The following is a 21784-nucleotide window of genomic DNA, read 5'->3' as shown; positions in this document are numbered from 1 at the left end:
ATCGGAATGTTCAATTTGTAATATCCCCTTCTGTTTCATGTATGTCTCTTGTTTATTGTTTCTTCCTAATTTGATTTTACTTCCCTCAAGTTAACATGTATACCTTAGGCTTATATCAGCCACGTAACTTCCAGGAAACTGCTGAAAATAAAAATACATCTGTCCAGTTCTTGGCCTGCTGTTCAATCATTCTGGGGCCCACCCCTGCAAGTTCTAGAGAAAGTGCTTTTTTTTTTTTAAAGGCACCCATGTTTCACTATAGCAACAGCACGCCTGATCCAACAGGAACTGAGGCAGAAAATAAACACGCACTCATAGACAGCCGAAGCAAACAGCGGTGGGTTGATGAGATCGAAACAAAACTCCATAGGAGTCACTCAACACTCCAAACAGGGGAATTGCTTCACTTGCAAGCGTGTGACAAAACACTACCCATGTCTCCACTTGATCTACTTAGATCGCTGGTTAATCAGTAACTCTGGGTGTAATTGAGAGGACGTTTAAATGAACTAAAACGGAGCACATCAAAAGATGAGTAGCATCAGCGTGACTGGATGCTACAGAGCTGCACCTCTGACATGTTCACCCTGGTGATTATAAGATACCCCACACTTTCCCTCTAACATCCACAAGAATCTAATGGCTATGGTGCGACATTTCCCGTGGTGCTCAGTAAAGTTGATAAGATACTGAGCAGCAAACTACTTACACAGCTGAACATAGTAAAAATCAAACTGTTGATGGAACATCAGTGTTATTGCCATTTATGTGTGAAAACTGTCCAGTTTTTTGGGGGGTTTTTTTGCGCAAACAGCTATTTTGGGGGAAACCAGTTTTCACATAGAGCTAGTTTGATTTGAATGACTTTGTCATTAACAACTCAAACCACATTTGGAGACTGGATTTTATATTTTCTGGTTGTCTTTATTAGAATTTGTCTGACAAAAAAACTCCAAATACAGAACAAATCTAAGCGGGGAGCAAGCAGTTTTTTTATGGCAATGTATTTTTAGTATTTGCCTTATGTATACAAAGACCAGCATAATTATGATGACATGAAAGAGAACTTAATAAATAAACATCAGATCATATCGTGGTTTTCAGATTTGAGTTCTTGGGAGAGAGCCAGTGAGGTCTTTGAGACGAGAGCAGATGGGAAACCTATGAGGAGGGAGTGGTGACCCATGTTATCATGAGGCTCAGCTTTGCAGCCTCTAGCATTTTCTTGAGAAAACACCACTAATCCAACCAGAGTAGGTCATGTCAAGTATATGCGCTCACATTCAGGCAGTCCACACGGACCTACACACACACACACACACACACACATACACCCACATGGGTTCTACACTACACAAGCCCACACACACAACTTACTCATAGCTTTGGCAAAGGTGCACAGGCTTCTCAAGCTTTGGCAAAATGACATGCACTGGCATAAAAAGGCGGGGGAGAAGAGTTGCAGAGAGGGGGAGGAGAATTTATCAAAGGATCATTTTTGGAACATCTGGGCCCACAATCAGCATCCACCTCCCTTCTAATTAACTTCCTTGCATCCTCATTTCCACCCTCCTTCCTGTCCTTTTCCATCTTGCGCCTTTCTTTCCAATAGATTGCCCTCTTTCTGCTCACCGTTTCCTCACAGAATCCTCTTCTTTTTCACGCACGGCAGCGAGAGCCACGTCTCCCCACGACTCCCTCTCCCCCAGTTTGTGTTTAACGGAAGCAAATGCAAAAACTCACCCACACACTCACGCATGCACGCGCGCACACGCATGCAAACACTTCAAGACGACGCAGATATGCATGCACACACGGCTTGATGCAAGGTTGGATTCTAATGCCATCGTCATGGTAACACTCCCTCGCTTCTTTGTTTGCACAAACGAGCGGCGCACACATCCCAGGAATCTGTGAGGATTCTTATGTAACTACACAACCCCACGCACAAATAAGAGAGACACACAGAAAGACGGAGAGGCAGATAGACAGACGGGAATGAGTCAGTGCTACAGCACATATTGAGAGCATCTGTCATCAATGTTACCTTTCACTATGACAAGAACAGTATGTACCACTGTGTTACTTCAGGCTCATTATAACCCACATTCTAGCTAACACACACACACGCACGCACGCACACACAACAGAGGCATCTTCAGTGCAAAGGAAGATGTGGGGAATAGCTGTTCGACTAGTTATGGCAACACCACTCATGCATCAGCATACTAATTACTTTGTTGCCTCCGTGAGGGCGCCTGTGGCTTTTAGGTGAAAGGGGAGTCGGGGTCAGCAGGCGTATCGCTATGGATGCAATGAAAGGAGCTGTAATTCGTTCGTGGTGGCAGAACAGAAGGGAAAGATAACGCTTTGCGCTGGCCTTTTTATTTCTTCTTTTCATCGCGGCGTATTGATTGGAGTGTGGTGGAATGGGCAAAGGGCAAATGTGAAAGCATATGCCATTCAGGAGGAGAAGGAACATTTCAGGATGTCATGTCATACCTACTCTGCTATTTATCTTAGTAAGCGCATGGATGGATAAAATATTCCATCTGTGTGAGCTGAACTCCAATAGACGCCTTAGAAGCACAGAGGAGTCCGGCTTCATTGGTGCAGGACTGAACCAAGTTTCTGTTTGCTTTTTATTACTTTTCTTCCAGTTGAGGCACAGGTCATGTTATGTTTCTTAAAAGAAGAAAACCATCGAACCTTTTCAAAATTTGCGACACCAAGAGGGGCATTAATCCGAGAAGAATCTGGATATTTATGATAACTCCAGAGAAACTGTAAATAATCAGGTGGAAGAATCTGTCAAAGACGTGTGATTTTGACATGATCTTCCACATGCGTGACATAATTCATATAGTTAAAAACTGCGCAGTGGTTTATGTTGTAATTCTGCCCTTTGTGTGCCACCATTCTTAATTCTGTTTGAATATATATTTGTATTTTTTGTATCTTTTTGTGAATAGACGTGCTGTTGCACTGGAATTTCCAAGCTGGATATTTCTGTTCTATTCTACTCTAAATAATGCAAGTTTCCTTCATCTTGTTGCATCCTAAAGCTTGTTTCTGTCAGCCCCTCCACCAACCCAGTCTCTGGCTCCGAGGCCAGAGATGTCCTCCCCAGTCGTTTGAAACAATGAATCATTCTTCTTCCAATGAACAATTATGCTCTAGTCTTTGGTGATCTATTGCATAAAATCTCCACAAAAAAATGTTGAAGTTTGAGAAAAAAAAAAAGAAGAAGAAAACGAAAAAGTTCAAGAATAAATACATGTGCATAGTTTCAGCTGATGGAACTATGAAATGTGAGAATGATTTAAAAAAAAAAAAAAGTGTTTGGACGGTAAAACAAAGATTTTTACAACCTGTAGAGATAAATCATTGCAAAAACTGTGCACCAGCAAAGCCTCTTTTTTCTTTTTTCTTTTTTGCAAACAGAGATAACATTTGTTTTTTTCTGCAGAAAAAGGAAAAATAAATATTCTGGCAGCAGAAAAACAAGCCAGAGCAATGAAACAAGGAAGACATATCCACTCGCCTTAAAGTCACAGAAAATAAAACAAAAACATAACAGCTTGTTGCAGTCTGTCACAATATTTAGCAAATCTTAGATATCTTGGAACCTACATTGATAGTACTTTGGGTTTCTCAGCCAATATGGATGACCTTTTACGGTTTACCCATGTTGTGGAGCGCAGGCGCCGATTCCCATAGGTGCTTCAGGGTTGGAACACCCAAGGAGAATCCCTGCAAGCGTGGTGAGCACCATCGATATATTTTACAGGTTCAGATAGGACAGGCACTTATTATTCGCTATAGCTAATGTCCCGCACCTTCAGGCGCCATTACTGTCCCTTAATTTAAATCCACAAATCCATACCGTTCCAGAGCAGGAATCCGTCACAAAGTTGTTCGTAGCGACCTTATTTCTAATCCAATCTCCATCAACTGCCTTAAATTAAAGCAGAAAAAAAAATTGCTGCAGTTTATCAGAATATGTATTCTGATTTAAATTAAACAATTCAGTTTATTGTTTCACATTATGCACTTCTTTCTGTCTGTCATTAAAACCCATTTTATTGCACTTCAGTTTGAGGTTGCACTCTGACAAAAATGCCAAAAGTGGCATGAACATCGCAAATCACTGTCTAAAGTGCAGCTATGTCTTCTATGATCCATTAAATTAAAGCAGATTCTGTCAACACCGCCCCCTCGATTAATGGGTTAATTGTTGACCAGTCCACTTCCAACCAGCAAACTCGGTTTAAAATGAGGAAGCAAGAGAAACAATCTCAAATAACTGATCGACGACAAAGTTTAAAAAAAATTAATAATTTGTTGCTTCCTATTTTGTAACATGAAAAAAGAATAACAGTCAAACCGACAAGCTTGCAGAGCCTACAGCAAGAATATCTGGCTCTAGTTTATTTTACTGACGAGCCGTTCCATCCTTTGTTTCCACCTGGTTCAAGGTGATCAGGTGAGGAGGGATGGTAACTGTTGGCCAGCGGCTCACACACAATTGGCTCGTAAAGATTGCTGCATCTGAAAAAGAGTCTCCTGAAGGAACCTGGGGCCAATCATCTCCAAGACAGAGCATGTGTGTGTGTTTATGGCACTGCCCCGTGGTGCATGAAATCTGACAGCCAGGGCCTGCTGAAGCACCTGCCTGCAGACACGCACCGACGCATTCATGCACACGGACAAACACATGCCGAAGCTCGTAATTGGGCTCCTAAAGCCAAAGGAAAGGAAAGGAAGAAGAGGGAGGAAGAAAACACTTTTCGTGTTGTGTGTGCGGGTGGGTGTGTGTGTGTAGGTGTGTAGGGGTGTGTGTGCAAGTCTTTTTTTGTGCTTCAGTTTGAATGCCCTGGCACACCGTCGACTTTGTAAAACCAGGCAATTTCCTGTGAAGCCATCCAAGTGTGACAGCTGTAGTTGCCTAATGGGCAAGGCTTAGGAAACGAGGCATTACCAAAATCCAGCAAACTCAATTGTATTAATCCTTAAGATTAACAGCTTTAATTCTCAACATGTTTCCTGCGTGAAAAGTCTCATTTCCCCACCTAAAATGAGAGTAGGACGTGAGGCGAACCTCCTCATACTTCTAGTGATTTGCAGAAGTATTCCTTCCGTAAAACATCTCAAACGTTTTGTAATTTCACTACAAAATTTTGTATTTTGTTGGGATTTTATGTGGCGGAGCAAAACAAAGTTGTCAAAATGAAAAGAATAGTGAAAAATCTGAAACCTGTGGTGCACATATTCAGTCAGCTCCTCTGAGAGAAATTTCCGTACAGAATTACAAAACCACTTTTCATTGCAATGTCGGCTTCAGGATTGTCAGGGTGTGTTTATTTCAGCCATTCCCAAGCATTGCCACAGATTCTCAATTAGATTTGGGTCTAGGTGACATTAATTATACCATTTCACTCAGGCTGCATGGTTCCCATTCACTTGGAACATCTTCCATATCGTGGTGGAAAATTACTACTGTGTCCCCAACAAACTAACAAAGTTTTATATTTCATCTGTGGCTTTCTGTTTGCCACTCTTCCATGAAGAACAGCTGTATGATGAGAAGATTCACTCTATGTACTAAGTAGGTGACTTCTGAAGTCAGCTTGTTACACTGGATTTTCAGATTAAAGCTGGTTGATCACAAATGCACACTAAAGTTGTTTGATTTTTCTAAACATAAAGTATCGTTTTTGTTTTATCACATAAACGCTCATTAAAATATACAGAAAAATGTGGTTGAAGGGTATTAAATGTCTTAAACACTTTTTCTACACAACGCAGGAAAAGGGTTAATTAAAGGTTGAAGGTTAGCTTTTGAAACTGAACATTTTACCACAAATCTAAGACTAAAGTGTTCTTTCGAAGAGGCACTTTTCAAAGACGTGTGTTTATCCGTCACAGGTTGGTTGGGCTTTATTTTTGTTAATTAATGCCATAAATCCTGCGCTAACACCTACTGTCTTAACCTCCCTCTGCTCCTTTCCCCGAGAGACGACTCAACACTGTCGGTTTTAATCTCTCTCCTAAGCACTGTCCTCTCGCCTCACACACATACACACACGCACGCATGCAGAGCTTTCAAATAAGGGATTTAGATTACAGGGAACACTGCTATAGTCCCACAATGATGGAGTGTGTGTACTCTGAGGGTGAGCCTTACTAGAATTCATGTGATGTTTGTTGACTCCCTTCACATAAACAGGTGGCTGTGTGGAGATAACGTTCCGCATTTTGTCCCGACGATGACGGTGCGGGGCGCACGCGCCCGCCCAGACGTGCGCAGTCATCCAACGCTGTGTCAGGAGTTTGGGTGTTTGTTTTTTTCTTCTCTTTATCCTAATGCATTCAGAGGGACATTTATTAATCTCTCTGTTTCAAAAGGAGAGCGACAAAGCCTTCCAGGTGAATAAGCGAGGGATTCCTCCGAGTGCATTTCCAAGCACCCGCTCGACAATTAGCCGAGGCAACGCAGCAAAACTGGCGGTTTTGCTGCCAACGCGGCAGAAGGTTGCACAAAGACGAGGCCCCGTTTCCCATCCCTCACTCCCAACCTCCTCTGCTTCCATATTGCTTCCAGTTTGTCATCATGTATCGGTTTTGTCTGCAGACGGCATGTGAGAAGCTGTATTAGTCGTTTTTGAAAAGGAAGGAGGAAGACTTTTGTTTTTCTTCTTAGAGCCGCGTGCCATCATCCACCCAAATGGCTTTTATTGCGTTCAGCATAACAAGACTGTGAGCCACCGCCTCATTGGTCCGTAGTTCCTTTCTTCATAAACAATCAAAGTAAGAAAACTGAAGCACCCGGCGTGTGAGTTTGAGTGTTTGCCACTTGGTTAAAAGTGTGTGCACGTTTCTGACTTTGATCCTAATAACAGATTTATTCTCTCCTCCGCTGATGTCTTGGCTGGCTTTACTAAACCAGCATCTCTAAATGCCGACCTTGTCACTTCAGCATGTTGGCAGGCCAGCCTCTTTTTTGATCTCTTGTTTCAAAGGCCCTGAAACTCAAGCTGGCACAGCTGAAGGACAAGAGGCAATTCATTAAGAGTATATCCAACAGAGCTAGGTCTGCAGCGAAATGCTTGGCTGATTGTTATAGACCATTTTTAGCTTATTTCTTTGTTTGCTTGTCTAATCTGTAAATATACCCAGACTACTCAATAAATGTATTTACTCATGTCAATCAGTCTTACAAAATCTTCACTTCACATAATCTGCATCCAATAGAGCCATATGGAAAATATACATAAAAATGTGAATGAAAAGCATTCTCATCGTGTCTTTCAAAACCCTTAGAGATTGATCAGAAATAAGTCATGTCAGTTTTAGTGCTCCTCTGAGAATGCTTGTTCTTTTTTCCCATTTAAATTCAGAAAATGCAATTTACCCATTTTAAGCTTCATTTTTTAACACTCAAAGAAGTACTGCTTGAATCACTTCTAGGTTCGGGTTTGCAGTTATTTTGCATCTTTTATTAAAATTGCGGACATCTGACTGTGACTGTTTACATTCAGCACAATCCCTCCCCACTCTCTTTCCTGCCTAGTGAAACAAATTATTGTTTGCTGAAAATGAAAAGAGCAAGTTTGTTTGTTGTGAGACATTGCGCACATGGCATTACAACACTAAGAAAGAAAAAAAATAATTTCCTGAACACCTAAATTATTGAATATGGAATTAGTATGTAATTGTAATTAAACAATCAGTCTGTCAGTCTTTATTTACGAGGCACATTTCATATAAAGCAAGAGCTGCACAATTTTTTAGATAAAGTAGGAAAATAATAATAATGGAGAATAACTAAACAAAGAAAAGACAATCACGGAGAAATGAAATCTAAAGAGATTTGAAGAAATGTGAGGTCTAAAGCTGTTAGTAAAGATGTCACTGCACACGAGACGGATAAATCACTTCTACAAGGTGCAGACTAATCTCTTCATAAGTCTATTAAAACAAAGATTAACAATAATTTTAAAAAGTGAAATCTAAATTTATTCCAAACTACTGATAAAATTGTTTGTTTAGCACGGCAATAAAACAAATGTTTAAGTATAGGCAAGAAGATAATTTTAGATAAAACTTAATAAAACCAGAGGAATACTTATTTTATAAGGCTTCATTTTGGCATTTTGTCCCACTTGCCTCGCCATGCACTTGTCTAAGGTGGCCAATAGGGGGCAGCACAGTGATCAGAACAGAACTACAATTGTACATTGGGCAGCATAAAGACGTGGCTCAGCATCAACATTTAATAAAATGAAGATTACTAAAGAGTTTTGACAGGTTGAAATGATGAGAATGTTGACACTGTAGTGACGTGTCCAGTTCTCCAGCAGAGATTTGCAGTCATGTATAAAATACACCAACTTAGCAACAACTGGCCTCAGAATTTTGTAAAATTTTCGACAGATATTTGCGTTTTCTGTGGTGACTTTATGTTTTGATGGACCAGATTATAATTCTGTTTGATCGTTTAAACGTACCAACATGTTTATGTAAGCAAATATAATGAAGCGACTTTCAAAACAGTGCAAGAGATAGAGGATTCTTGCCCTTGGAAGTTTATTTATCCAAATTTAGGAGCAAATGAAGGGATTTTAAACAAATGTACTTGACAACAGAGCTGTTTGCCAGATGGAGCTTAATGCCAACAACTACTTTGTGTCTTTTGGGTGAAATATTTCATTCTTTTCTAGCTGCTGATCCATTTGTTTTTAGGTAAACAACTGTATTCTTTACACCTGCATTATGCATGCACCATGTTTGTCTGTGCAGTGTGGAATTATGGTGCTTACCTGAGCTATAATTGACACTGATAATAAATGGGATCTGCTTTGGCATTATGTGATCTGACTGACACAGCTTGGTTTATGAAAATTGGCATAATCTTAGCTATTTATTTGTAATCCAAGAATAGCTTTTTGACATATTTCTGGAATTCAAAAACAAGATTTTAGATGGTTACAAAAAACTAGAACACCTTCACACACTGTCATGAGCTCAGAAAGAAGGATTCATTATTTGTTGTCTAAACCTATTTAAACTAAGGTTCCTAGGTTTTCTGTAGATATCCTATAAACTGAACTTCTGTGAGCTGTGTAGAAAAAACTAACAAAACAAAAAAACAAGACGGCATTTCAGTTTCTTGATTATCAACATATATTTTCTCTATATTTATAGAAACAACCTATAAATAACCTGGACAGCGTTTAACAAATAATTCCCTGAAAGCCACTCTGACTCACTCATCCCACACAGCAGCCTTCTGAACAATACAGTGAGCACTAAAAGCTCTCTTACTGTAAAGGGTCACAAAGGACAACATCATCATCATCATCATCATCTGGCTCCTGGGAGAAGACGGCTCTCTAACATGGCAATGGTGCACGCATAGCCGCTGCTATTTACCCTGAATACTTCTCACACTTTCATGGTTGTAATAGAAGTGGGACTTAACCAACACAATTTGACAACTCGTTTCTATAAAAGCAAGTTATTTCTTTGAAACTGACTTTCTTACGCCTCCGGCACAAATTTCAAACTCTTGACCAGGCAGTAAATTACTTTGTAAGTCAGCCGCAGATCTCAGAAGGAATCGGACCGAACAGGAAACGCGATCGATGCTGTTTGCACGCATCATGTCTTTTGGAGAATTCTTTTTCAAGCCCAGAATTAGTTTTGTTGTCAGAAAGTTGACCCTCAGAGACACCATCTAATGTTCTGCTTCAAAGAGTGTAGCACAATGCGAGCTGAATAATGCAAAGATTTAATCCACGAGAACCATGAGTTTACTTGTATCAATACTGGCAGCCAGCAGAGGCGTTTTTCCCATTTTCCGTCTTCAGAATTTGATCTATAATGCAGTGCCTTATAAAAACAACTTTTGTCAAGTTGCTTTACAAATAAAAGTCTGAAGTTTGTTGTGAGCATCGGTATTTGGCCCCCTTTACTCTGATACCATGAAATAAAATTCAGAGCTACCTTTTTCCACAACTAGCTTAACAGTTTACATTTTTTTAAAATCCATATTAAAGTAAGGTGACATTAAAAGTATTAATGTGATAACGACACAAAAGCTTTGTTGTTTATAGCTCTAACATGAATCTAAAATAAATTACGGAAAGCAACAAAGTAAAAATGATGAACTCATCCCCCCAAAAAACTAACTAAATACTCATATTTTAATATGTATTCTGCTCTTTTATTTGGATTTATTTACACTTCTGATTCTAAATAGGGCTGCACAGTGGTGCAGTTGGTAGAGCTGTTGCCTTGCAGCAAGAAGGTCCTGGGTTCGAATCCCGGCCCGGGGTCTTTCTGCATGGAGTTTGCATGTTCTCCCTGTGCATGGTGGGTTCTCTCCGGGTTCTCCGGGTTCCTCCCACAGTCCAAAAACATGACTGTCAGGTTAATTGGTCTCTAAATTCTCCCTAGGTGTGAGTGTGTGTGTGAATGGTTGTGTGTCCTGTGTGTCTGTGTTGCCCTGCGACAGACTGGCGACCTGTCCAGGGTGAACCCCGCCTCTCGCCCAGAACGCAGCTGGAGATTGGAACCAGCAACCCTCCTAACCCCATTAGGGACAAAGGGTGAACAGAAAATGGATGGATGGATGGATGGATGGATTCTAAATACACACGACTGAAAAACCATGGATACTGGCACACAGTACATGATTCACTGTCTATCATTGTTCTCCCATTTGACTCACATCCTCCATTTTTATTTTTTCTCTTTAAAGACTGGCATGAATTCTGATCATTTCCACTCATGTGTACATAAATAATATGCAATGAGTTTCAAGCTGGAGGTGCATACGATGTCATTTTAGCTCCCTCTTCTGTTCATTTGCGTGTTAACAGTTTATTTGTGAATGCAGTAAATGCCAGAAATACTTCCCCTCTTGTCATATATCCAAAATATTCTGTTTTGGATATATGACAAAAATGGTGAAAATGTATATTAAATGTAAACTAAATACAGACTCAATAAATCATGTGGCTTTAAGATGGTATTTGGGAAAATGTAAATAAAAAAGTACATGTGATCCAAATTGAAGCATTCATTTTCAGAAACATGTGGAGTATGAAGTCCATATAGGAAAACAAACTCAAGACTGAATGTAAAAGCATTCACCACTTTCAAGTGTATTGATCCAATTTGTAGGAAATGTATAATTTGATGATAATCTTGCTCAAAACACTGAATTTATCTTGACATGTTTTTGTCTTAGTTTAGTATAGTCGTAGCTTTTGTTTTAGTATAAATTCGTCTTCTAACACAAAATGTAAACTTTTTTTTAGTACATTTTTTTCTGTTTGGAAAAAAATCCTCATTTTTCCTCAGGGCCACAAATAATTCTGCTTTCAATATTTTGTACAACCACCTGTTGCACATTGGCCAATACTTACTCTCAAAAGAAAAGTCTTTGACCACTCCACTTTCCATGTACTCAAACTTTATTAACACATTAACAACAAATAAATATGGCAGTTCAGAAACAAATTTTAACTCCAAATATTCACAATTGGGCCTTCCTCTGAAATGAACATAGCGCAAAATCAATACACATTTTATCTAGTAAATGAGCCCTTTAAGCAAGTAAAAACCTACATTTTCAAAGCAATCCATTCATGTGACTCCTACATTGGAGGATGCATGAAGAACTTTTCAGCCCTGTCTGACATCAGAAGTAGGACACAAATATCCAAGCTTGCATACTGTCTTATTTGAGAAGTGCAGGATACATATACAAGAGTATCAAATAAATACAAATAAATACAAGGTTTACAACAGGTCATATTTTACATCAGAAACTGTATTCATCTGCCTCCCTAGAGTCCCTTGAAACAAATGCTATCGCCCCCTAATTAGAGGGCTCTAGAGAAGAACGAGTCATTGGTTTAATCTACTCAAGTCATGTTAAGTGCATAAATAGGCTGAGGAGTGGGGCGGGGGTTATATTGACAGAAATTATGTTTTCTTTGTTGCATTCGCAAACAACCCCTATACAACCAGGAAAACAAATATGTCCTTTAAAAAAAATCAACAAATTGACACTTCTCACCCCACCATTACTTGACAGGATGTATCCAAAACATGGTGTCTGTATCAACTCTCTAACATGCAGAAGATCCAATCTCTATTTCTCTTCTCCTCCTCCCTCATCCCTTTATCTTGTCTTCTCTTTTCTTTTTTTTTCCATCTCTGTCACTGTCCTCAAGCTGGCTAGGTGAGATAACTCCTCCAGACGGAGATACTCGTAGCTCATTGGCCGTGTGATGGAACAGAGTTCTCCAATCAGATTCTGCATCATCAGTTGTGAAGCTCATGGGCCTGAGTAGAGGCTGCTTATCTGGTTTTACTGAGCCTGCATTGTGCTCATGCATCAAATTCCCTTGGAAAACCTTGGAGCAGTGGATTTTCTGGTCAAAACTTACTATCTTCACTTGGATTAATCAACCGCAAGACAGCTCAGCGCTCCTATGGCTGATGAAGTTACAAAAAGCACATTTTTCAAGGCCTTATTTATGTGCACGTAGTTGGTAATTACGCTTCATTCGGGCTTCTCATCGACAACCACGCCAGCTTTTCCCATTAGTGGGTAAAAATGGCAGAAAATTGCCCACTCTGTTTTGAACACTTAACATCACTTCCCATCTCCTCGGATGGTGACACATCTCCTCTGTTTCTTAAGGGTGCCAGTAGCTTTTCTTTGCCTAGCCGACCACAGAGGAGAAATGAGAAGTGCTCCAAAAGTGCCTTCAAGGGCAAAAGCCTTTTTTCTATTTCATTTTCTTTGCAATTTCAGACAAAGATTGCAAGATTTGACTTCACACTCAAAGCTCAAAGACTCACTCCACTCAAGTTCCAGTGAATACATATTCAGCCGGAAAGCATAGGGTTTGTGAAAGCCAAAAATATCCAAATAAGAGAAAAAATGAGCACTAAGTTGTTATTTTGTTTGCTTTTTTTTATTAAGGGGAAAGGATTTCAATCTGGAAATATGGTCCTTCCTGCCTCTGCCTCCGTCTAAGAGCTTAAGTTATTCTGAGGTATCTTGGTAGTTATGCTGCTATAGATTCAGGCTACTAGAGAACAAGATGACCACTTATCCTCACTCTGATACTGTCTTCTCCCACTGTTCTTCAATTTGCTTTTTTTTCTGTTATTTCAGCTGCCAACTGTTAGTTTTCTCTTAAGTTTTTATTTTTTTGTGTGTGTTCTGTTTTGTTTTCCAGAGAAGCCACATGTGGTCTGGCGTTCAGTACGACACATACAACAGTGAATATGTTGTACTAAACTGACCCAATCAAAGTTCAGAGCAAAATTCAAACCTAAATTCACGTCAGAATGTGTGACAAGACTTAGAAAAACAATGTTCCGAGAAAGTCTGTCCCCAATTTAACTGCGTTTCAGAAAAAAGTTCAGCCTAGCGTTGAGTAGCTCAACATAACCCCAAAAACATACAGGTTTAACTTCAGCAAGAGTTTTGATACAAACTTTTGGCTCATGGTGGCTGAATACAAATATACACAATACTTTCAGACTTCCATTTGTAAAAGCTAGAAAATATATTTTCTACTTCCACTTCAGAATATTGCTCTACTTTGTGTTGGTAGACCAGATAGTATCCTTATGAAATCAACAGAAGTTTATGGTTGAAAATTGTGACTGTGTTAAATGGTTCAGAGGATCTTTTGAAAGCCACAACAGGACACAAAAGAAAACAATGATGATATCCTTATTACATGTCATTCATGCTGTGTCAGATTTAGGCTGTGACTCACCAGAGCATCACTGAACGTTGCTTTAGTGCGTGAGAATTTATTGCTGATCTGACATTCTTGAAGACTCTTAGTTTCTTCTCTCCTTGCGTCTCTTTGATTCGCGCTAAAGTTACTACTTTCACAGGATTCGAAGAGACAGATCTCTTCAAACTAAGGAGACTTCTCTCTTCGAGAAGTTCTCTTCGAACTAGAGACAAGTTTGAAGTGCCGTTGATAAAGTATCAATGGTACTTTATCAACTAATGTACTAATGTCAGTACGCTTTTTTAAGTCAGATCAGTTACAGCAGGATTTATCTAGTTAGAATTAGATAGGCGTTTACTCTGGTGGACCCTCAGTAGGTCAGAGCTTAAATAGTTTTGTGCTGCCCTCCTGTGATGAGTTTACAGCAGAACATGACTTTGACTCTTCTTTTTAAATATGCAGAGCTGTTTTCCCCCAGCTGCTGCATTCTCACTGAACTTCAATATGTTGATCTTAGCCAATGTCACTCATCTAGACAAAGTCAAACAGCACATAGTTCAGTCTGACACATGAAAAGGTTCACTCGCCTATCGTCCACCAGCCGACACGCTGCGCTCTGTCAGATTTTTCTGACAGGTCATTTGGCTCTGAGTCTGACCTTTGTCATGGAGCATCTCATCTCCAAGCTTCAAATATGATAACATTTCAAACACAAAGGTTACTAGGAGGGTCTAGCCAAGTCAGAGAAGGTCAAGGATGTTTTCCTCTCCACCGTATCTCAAAGCAACAAACAGCTCACTGGAAGCATGAGCTGTTTGTAACATGAAAAGCACTGAAAAGCAAGGAACACCAAAGGCCAATCACATTAGAAATAATAATCTAAGTGCTGCAAGTAAACATTGCCCTAAAATGTAACAAGGCTGCAAGCTATTCTTATCATCATCATTACTGCTTCCCAGTTTGCTTAAATTAGTGAGCTTCAAATTCAGACTCCTTTACGAAGCTGTTATGCTGTTTTGCCAGTAGGTGGTGCTGCAGTATTCTTAAAACATCGCTTGTGCTCTTCACTTGAGGTATCATGCAGACGTAACCCCCCTGAAAAAAACTGCAAAGTCATTGGGTGATATAAAATCGCACAGAGTAGAGAGCTTGACCTTGCTTGTAACAAAAAAAAAGACATATCTAACCAGCATATAGTATAATTTCAAAGAAGCTTTTGTTATGTTTTAAAAATATACAAAACAACACCTTAAGTACCTTTTATGTTGTTTTAATAAGTACAGTATATGCAGTTATATATGTAAAACCCTCCTATGGAACACTGAATAGCTGTTTCTGATAATACTTTAAATGGATAAAACTCTTTATTAGTCAGTGTGGGTGGAGCATGAGGTGAAAGGAGGGAGTTTTATATTAACCGTTTGGTCGTTTCTGAGTGCCTGAGGTCATGTTGACTCATACTGTTGTGAGATGAGCAGTCTTTTCTAAGCCACATTTTCTCAGCATCTGTGGTCAGCATGCTGTAACCAGACCTCGGGGAAGATTAAAGGCTAAAGAGCAGCAGGTTCAGTGATGTAAGCAGAGCACAGTGGTGCTCCTCACATCAAGGTTTTATTAGTGTATGATGTGATCAAGAAACGCTTCAAAAAACCCCACAAAACCAATAAAACAAGGCAGATGAACCGACAAATATTAATCTGATGAATTCATTTATGAGTGTATGGGTTTGTTTTAGAAATTATTTGAATTTTACAAAACACACACCTACAAGAACTCATATTTTAATATATAGATAAAAATGCATAAACACAATCCTCAGACATTTGGATTAACTGATTCTGAGAGACTGCTATTACATATTGAATTAGGTATTTTAATGTCTTGTCCTTTTGTTTTTCCAACAACCAAAGTCAGCTTAAGGGATTAGCTGTCCAGGCTAAAGAAATAGCTTATTCTTTTCAGCCAAATCTCTCTAAAACAAAAAAAGGTTGATTATTTCAAGTGCTATAAGTATAAAAATCATGTAGAGTGATTGAATTAACTCAAATTAGTCAGTCTCATAACTATAACAAACTGAAAGATTAATTGCTTTCCCATCCCATTGAGTGATTTTTTTATTACAACTTTTAAAAAAAAACGAATGTAAGGAGAGTTTGGTATATTTATAAAGAACTCTGATTTCTCAGAATCAACCCAAGAATCAACTCTAGATCTGATAGACTAGTGATCTTGTCTATCAGATCTAGTCTGACAGACTAGATCACTAGTCTATCACTAGACTAGTGATCAGTCTAGTGATAGACTGATCACTATAAGAAAAAACAGGTGCAGGTAGTCAGCATAGTCAGAATTAAATATTATTATTAATTCCACTAAAATAAACTACTAATGATTTCCTTCAACTAAAGCAAAAGACAAGACAATCGAATAGACTAAAAGGGGGTATTTTGTTAAAGATTATGGAATTAAATGCAAGAAAAAAAAATCAGACATTTATGAAGAGTATCTCAGTTCCTCTGAAGTTTTAATGTTGAGAGGAAAGAGAAAAAGAAGAGGTGAAAATCTTGGAACTACCTGAACTCACAAATATTTAGCTCCAGAACTGACCCAACAAAGTCAGAAAGAGCACCTTGCTGAAGTTTCCCTCTGCTATTACATACAGATAGACTGATGTACCAAAGCAAATGATGTCAACAAAAAACATGTATGGCAACCGGATCTCAGGGCTGATCTGTTCTGATATGGTGAAGCTTATCAATGAGTTCTTTCTTACTTAACCCCTGTACTCTAGTTTCCTCTCAGCAGCATCATGCTGTTCTGGGAGAGACGCTGACACATGAGGCAGGAGCTGATCGATGAGTCAGAGGAAGAGCTGTGGCTCTATGATCATTCCTACAATAAAAAAATTTGACAATTAAGACAGTTCTCTGAGAATAGCAATCATTTGAGATCAAATCACAGTAGTTATTTTAACTTGATCACAGTTCAGATATTATCCGAGCTCTGGTGAGTGATATTTATTTGAATAGCACCATATGTAATTCTGCTTAGGGCCTCCTATTGTCTTTGTCATATACAGTTTGTTGTAAATGTTCTTTTGTAATCATGAAATAACTAAAATATTAGTCACGAGATAAAATAATCATTATAATGAGCGTTTACTAACATAATATCTCTATAGAATTATAGTTGCAACACAATGATTCACAAGAAGAGGTAGATAAAACCCCTTCAGAACATTTAATATCAAACCTATGACATGGATTATGGATTATATGCGGAATAATAATAGCAGCTGATCTCAGAAAATCTCCATTTAGTAGCTGTCTTCTGTCAGTGGTTTCTTTCTCAAGTCTTTCCCCTTAAGAGCATTAATATTAATGACAGAAAAAGGCTGACCAAGTTCAGTCACTCTCTCCTCCCCCTCCCCTCCTTCTTATACCCAGACCCTGGATGCAGCGAGGCACGCACACACCGGCAGCTTGTCTCAGCTTCCGTACCGCTCTCACTTCTGCATCTCTGCATCTCTGGCCCTCCCCGCAGCCTTCAGCCTAGGATTTTAGCCCACCTGCTGTGTGGATCATCGGTAAGAAAGACTGATCTCTGCTTCTTCTCTCCTACGTTTGCCTTTGTTTCTGGGACTGACGGTGGCTCTGGTCTGCCAGGAGTCAGACAAAGGACTGGGGTGTGGCTGGATGGGTAGAAGATGGTTGCTAACGGCAGCAGGGAAATAATGTGAAAGATGAGGTTGATGAGAATTGTGGTGGTGACAAAGCAATATTGCTGGTATGTTGAGGTTTGTAACAGTCGTTAAATAGGGTCAAATTTGACTGATATGTGACGCAAGTTGATACAGATTCTTAGGTGTTCAAGTGAGAGATTGAAAGTTGCTTTGATCATAAAAATTATGTTTTTAAAAATGTTGCATTTTGCTCAGGAAGCCTAACACGACATCAAGCAGAACCTTTTAGGCCCCATTGAAATCCACAATGGTAAGAATCACCTTACAGAAGCTTATTCTGCTTTTGAAGATCCCCAAAGATATAGGCTTGAAAAGTATATATTTGACGAATCAGTCAGACATATTGGAATCAGAACAGTGAAAAGACCATGTCAGTTAGACCTGAGGCTGAAGGTCTCTACTGCAGTGGAGTCAGTGGGCTGATTATGAGCTGCATCCATGAGGCTACAAGACCAAAATCAGAAGAAAAGAAAGAGACAAACAAATTGAGGGAGGATGCAATGAGAACAAAGAGGGAAGCCTCGGAGAGGGAAGAAAAACAGACACAAAAGAGAGAAGAGACAGCTGGGTAAAAGAGGCACATGTTAGCCACAAAGGCATCTGAGAGAAGCAGACATGTATGTAGACTGAGCATGTGTGGGAGGCAACCACTTGTCTGAGCAGCACATGTTGTAGCCACTCCCTTTATGTGCATGCACTGACCGAAACAGCTGACAGGCCTCATTATAGATTTTCATTTGTCTTAAATGGCATACATCGAGCTGCGATGCACAGTCAATACAATGCCTGACATGAAAGGTCAAAACGGCGCACTGAGTTTCACGTCTCGTCTTTCACAGCCAAAATGTCGGACAAGCCAGACATGACCGAGATCGCTCGCTTCGACAAGACAAAGCTGAAGAAGACGGAGACAAAAGAGAAGAACCCTCTTCCCACCAAAGAGAGTGAGTGCACAAGTCCTTCATCCTCTGCGTCAATTTATTTTTTTCGCCCCCTCTGCCAGAATCTGCCATTATCACCTTCACACGTACTCAGCAAAGAGAGCAGCGAAACAAACGGCTGCAGTACCAGCAAACCCAAAAAGCTGCACCCACTCACAGGTTCACTGCAATGCAAGCCTAAACCAGCAGCATGTTTTTGTGTTCTCTTTTTTTGCAGCCATTGAGCAGGAGAGGAAAGGCGATGCCACACCTTGACTTGAGCACATGAAGAAAAGGAGCTGAGATGCCACAGAAAAAAAAGCACTTTCTTTTGATTATTCCAGTATTTGAATCACCTACATTGTCTTCAGAAAAGGGTGCTCTCTGAGCTCCCTGGGGTGCTAACAGGATATTTTGGCATCCTAACATGTGGGGCTCTCTTACAAATCACGCACACACACGCATACACACACACACACACACACAAAAAACAAAAAAAAAAACGTCAGCCTGGGTGCTTGTCTTGTGCTGTTAGCTTGTAGCTAACATGTCTCCAGTATTGCCAAACTAGAGTGGGGGTGAAGTGATGTAGCACAGGGGGAGAGGCAGGCATTCAGGCTGGAAAGTTGCATTGAGGGTGGGGTTTGTCTGTGGACACAGGGGCAACTGAAGTCAACTCATGTGGGCTTTTTTCTTAAACTTTTTACTTTTCTTTATGTAATAAACATGAAGACATGGACACAGTGTGTTTAGTGCTTTTTTTATCTCTAATTTGTCTCAGTGTGCATGTTGTTGGTCTATATGTATACTGTATGATTGTGGTGATTGTGCATTCTACTTTACAGAATATCCAATTTACTTAAATCACAATTGATTTTACAATCTATCAAATATCAGTTCTGCGAGATAAATGTTTTTCCTCCCTGGTGGAAAATCTATATATTTGTTTATATTTCATAATTAAGACTTATTCCATCAACCAAATTAAAATTTTGCATGATTTGTGTTAGTAATGACAATAAGTCCAATTTTCTAATGATTTCTTTCAGTAACAGAAACACAAAAGATTAAAAGAAAACCAAAGATGCCAATTCTAATTGTACACTGCTGCTACATTGGAAAAGGAGAATATTTTCTAAATAAGAAACAAATGTCTGATGCACTATTTAAGTAAGAGTCAAACATTTATCACAAGTTCACTGCTCTCTCAGGACTTACGAGAATTACAGTGTATAATTCTTTTGCCGCTAAGTGTTTGGGGGAGTTTGGGTATGAATTCCACGTACTTCAAAGTTTCTAACCTTTTGGACATATCAGTTTTTCACCTATCCTTATTTTGTGGGTCCAGGATAGGATTTACTCAATCAACAGAAGAATTTAAACTTTAGTTTATGCAACTCCCTAATGTTATCTCCTGACAAGGTTTAATCGCAACCCAAAAGCAGTTCTTTTGGCTAGAGAAGTTCCTTCCAATTGGAGGTTCTTGCCTAAAGCTTAGCACATTGGATGTTTATTGCACAGTACTACTAACAGTGAATTAATTTTGGATTACTTAAAGGAAAACTGTTCTTAATTGGTAAATTTGTGAAAAATATAATCCTTTTTTTAAGTGACGCTTTGACACATTTTGACAGGCATTCAGACAAAATTCTGAGCTTTACACAACAAGCATTTAATCACTGAAGATACAGAACAACACTGAGATAAGAGGTTGCTTTGGCTAATTTAAAAGGTTCTGCAAAATGTCTTTTGTAATACTTTAAAAAGTGGTTCTGTGTGAGAAATCTGATGGGGTCACTTTGTGAATATTACACAATAAGCTTGGACAAAATGCTCAACATGAGTTTACCCTAAAGATCCCTCTGCCATAAACAATGAGAGTTTAATTTTCAAAAAATGTTTATGATTTAATTAGATTTTTATTTTTTTAATGCAAATATTTAATTAGCTTTTTTTTTTTTTAAATGCTACTTTTTTAATGCTTCATATTTCACATGAAGGTATATAAATCAAGTGGGTAATATTAATTCCGACCTAAAGAACTATTGAAATACTGAAGAAATGCAATAGTTTTAAACTAAAATATAGCTGGATTGGCCCAATTTCAATTCACTTTGACATTTTTAAACACTCTGGGTTTGTATTATGAAAATTATGGTGAGCAGAACTGACAAAGTCGAAGCTGCCTGAAGATCTATGAAATGAACTGGCATTCGTGTACCATTCAAAATCTCGTGAGTCACGATCTCTTAAAATATTGAGTTGAATCTCTTTTGGTGTTGTCATACTGAATGAGGCAAGAGCTTTCTCAAACTCCTATAGATCCACCTGTTACGTTTGCAGGGTGCAAGTTCATCCAATACTGCTACAAGGTATCTATACATGCTGGTAAGACATCAAGCTTTCTTTCTGCTCCTTTACACAAAATGCATCTGGTTCTCAAAAAAATATTAAATATATATGTGCTTTCACTAAACAGATTGCTTTTATATTTTTTCTCAGTTGAGCCTAAGCAGACTACAACCTACAAAGGATGAGAAGGCGTGAATAATTTCTAAAAATAAAGGTGCAATGACAAATTGTTTCCAGTAACAATGGTTCTTAAAAATGCTCCTGAGTCCTTGCAGAGAGGTGTGGTTACAGATTTAAAAGTGGAACTGTCTAACTGCTCAAAAAGTTCAACTTTTCAAGTCTTTATGAATAATGTGGACATGAAAAAAGTTCAATTCAATTCTGTTCTATTTATATAGTACTGCATTACAATAAATGTCACCAAGATGAAAGACAAACTGTAAAACATTTTTCCAAGTTGAGGAAGTCAGTTTTCAAATTATCTTCCATATTGCCTTACAGCTCTACATAGTTACAAACATTCTCATGGTCTTCTGAAATATTAACATCAGAAAAAGTAGGCCTACTTGTTCAAAAATGGATGTAAGGGACAATATAAAATTACCACTGGTGGCCAATAATAATAATAATAATCCCATGGAAAGCAATGAGGATGAGAACAGCGAACTGAAAAGCCGATAAGAAGCATCGGGATTACACTGATTGAAGTCGGTCAGAGTTGATAAAATCACCAGTAAATCTATAAACTAATAATCCAAACATTATCTTTTGACAGGACGCAAACAGCCTACTACAGAATTCAATGATAGCAAATCTAGCCATTACATTGGGTCATTTAGTTAAAGATCACCTGCCATCACCACCCACCACCCCCCACGTCTCCGGGATGGCGTCTCCACTCCTGTCACCTAACTCGGCCTGTCAGAACTGTCACCTGCTGGGCCTTTATTGCTCCAGTTCTCTCACCTCACTCTCCAAAGCATAAATCAACG

General features: G+C 39.1%; 1 protein-coding gene across 1 annotated transcript; it reads left to right on the top strand.

The window, feature by feature from the left end:
- Window positions 1–17207: 17207 nt before the first annotated feature.
- Window positions 17208–18912, top strand: tmsb2 (thymosin beta 2). The gene is made up of 3 exons (XM_044128004.1): window positions 17208–17364; window positions 18360–18464; window positions 18679–18912. The coding sequence occupies exons 2-3, from the start codon at window positions 18365–18367 to the stop codon at window positions 18714–18716; spliced, it is 138 nt and encodes a 45-aa protein (XP_043983939.1). The 5' UTR covers window positions 17208–17364; window positions 18360–18364; the 3' UTR covers window positions 18717–18912.
- The last annotated feature ends 2872 nt before the right edge of the window (window positions 18913–21784 follow it).

This window comes from Gambusia affinis, linkage group LG09 (assembly GCF_019740435.1).
Source record: "Gambusia affinis linkage group LG09, SWU_Gaff_1.0, whole genome shotgun sequence".
In the NCBI taxonomy this organism is placed as follows: domain Eukaryota; kingdom Metazoa; phylum Chordata; class Actinopteri; order Cyprinodontiformes; family Poeciliidae; genus Gambusia; species Gambusia affinis.
The sequence above is the reverse complement of the archived record's forward strand: the minus strand, read 5'-3'. Positions and strand labels throughout refer to the sequence as shown.

Coding starts and splice junctions, on each gene's coding strand:
- tmsb2 (XM_044128004.1), top strand. CDS start 18,365: ATGTCGGACAAGCCAGACATGACCGAGATCGCTCGCTTCGACAAGACA. Junction 18,465..18,678: donor CCCTCTTCCCACCAAAGAGA/GTGAGTGCACAA, acceptor CTTTTTTTGCAG/CCATTGAGCAGGAGAGGAAA.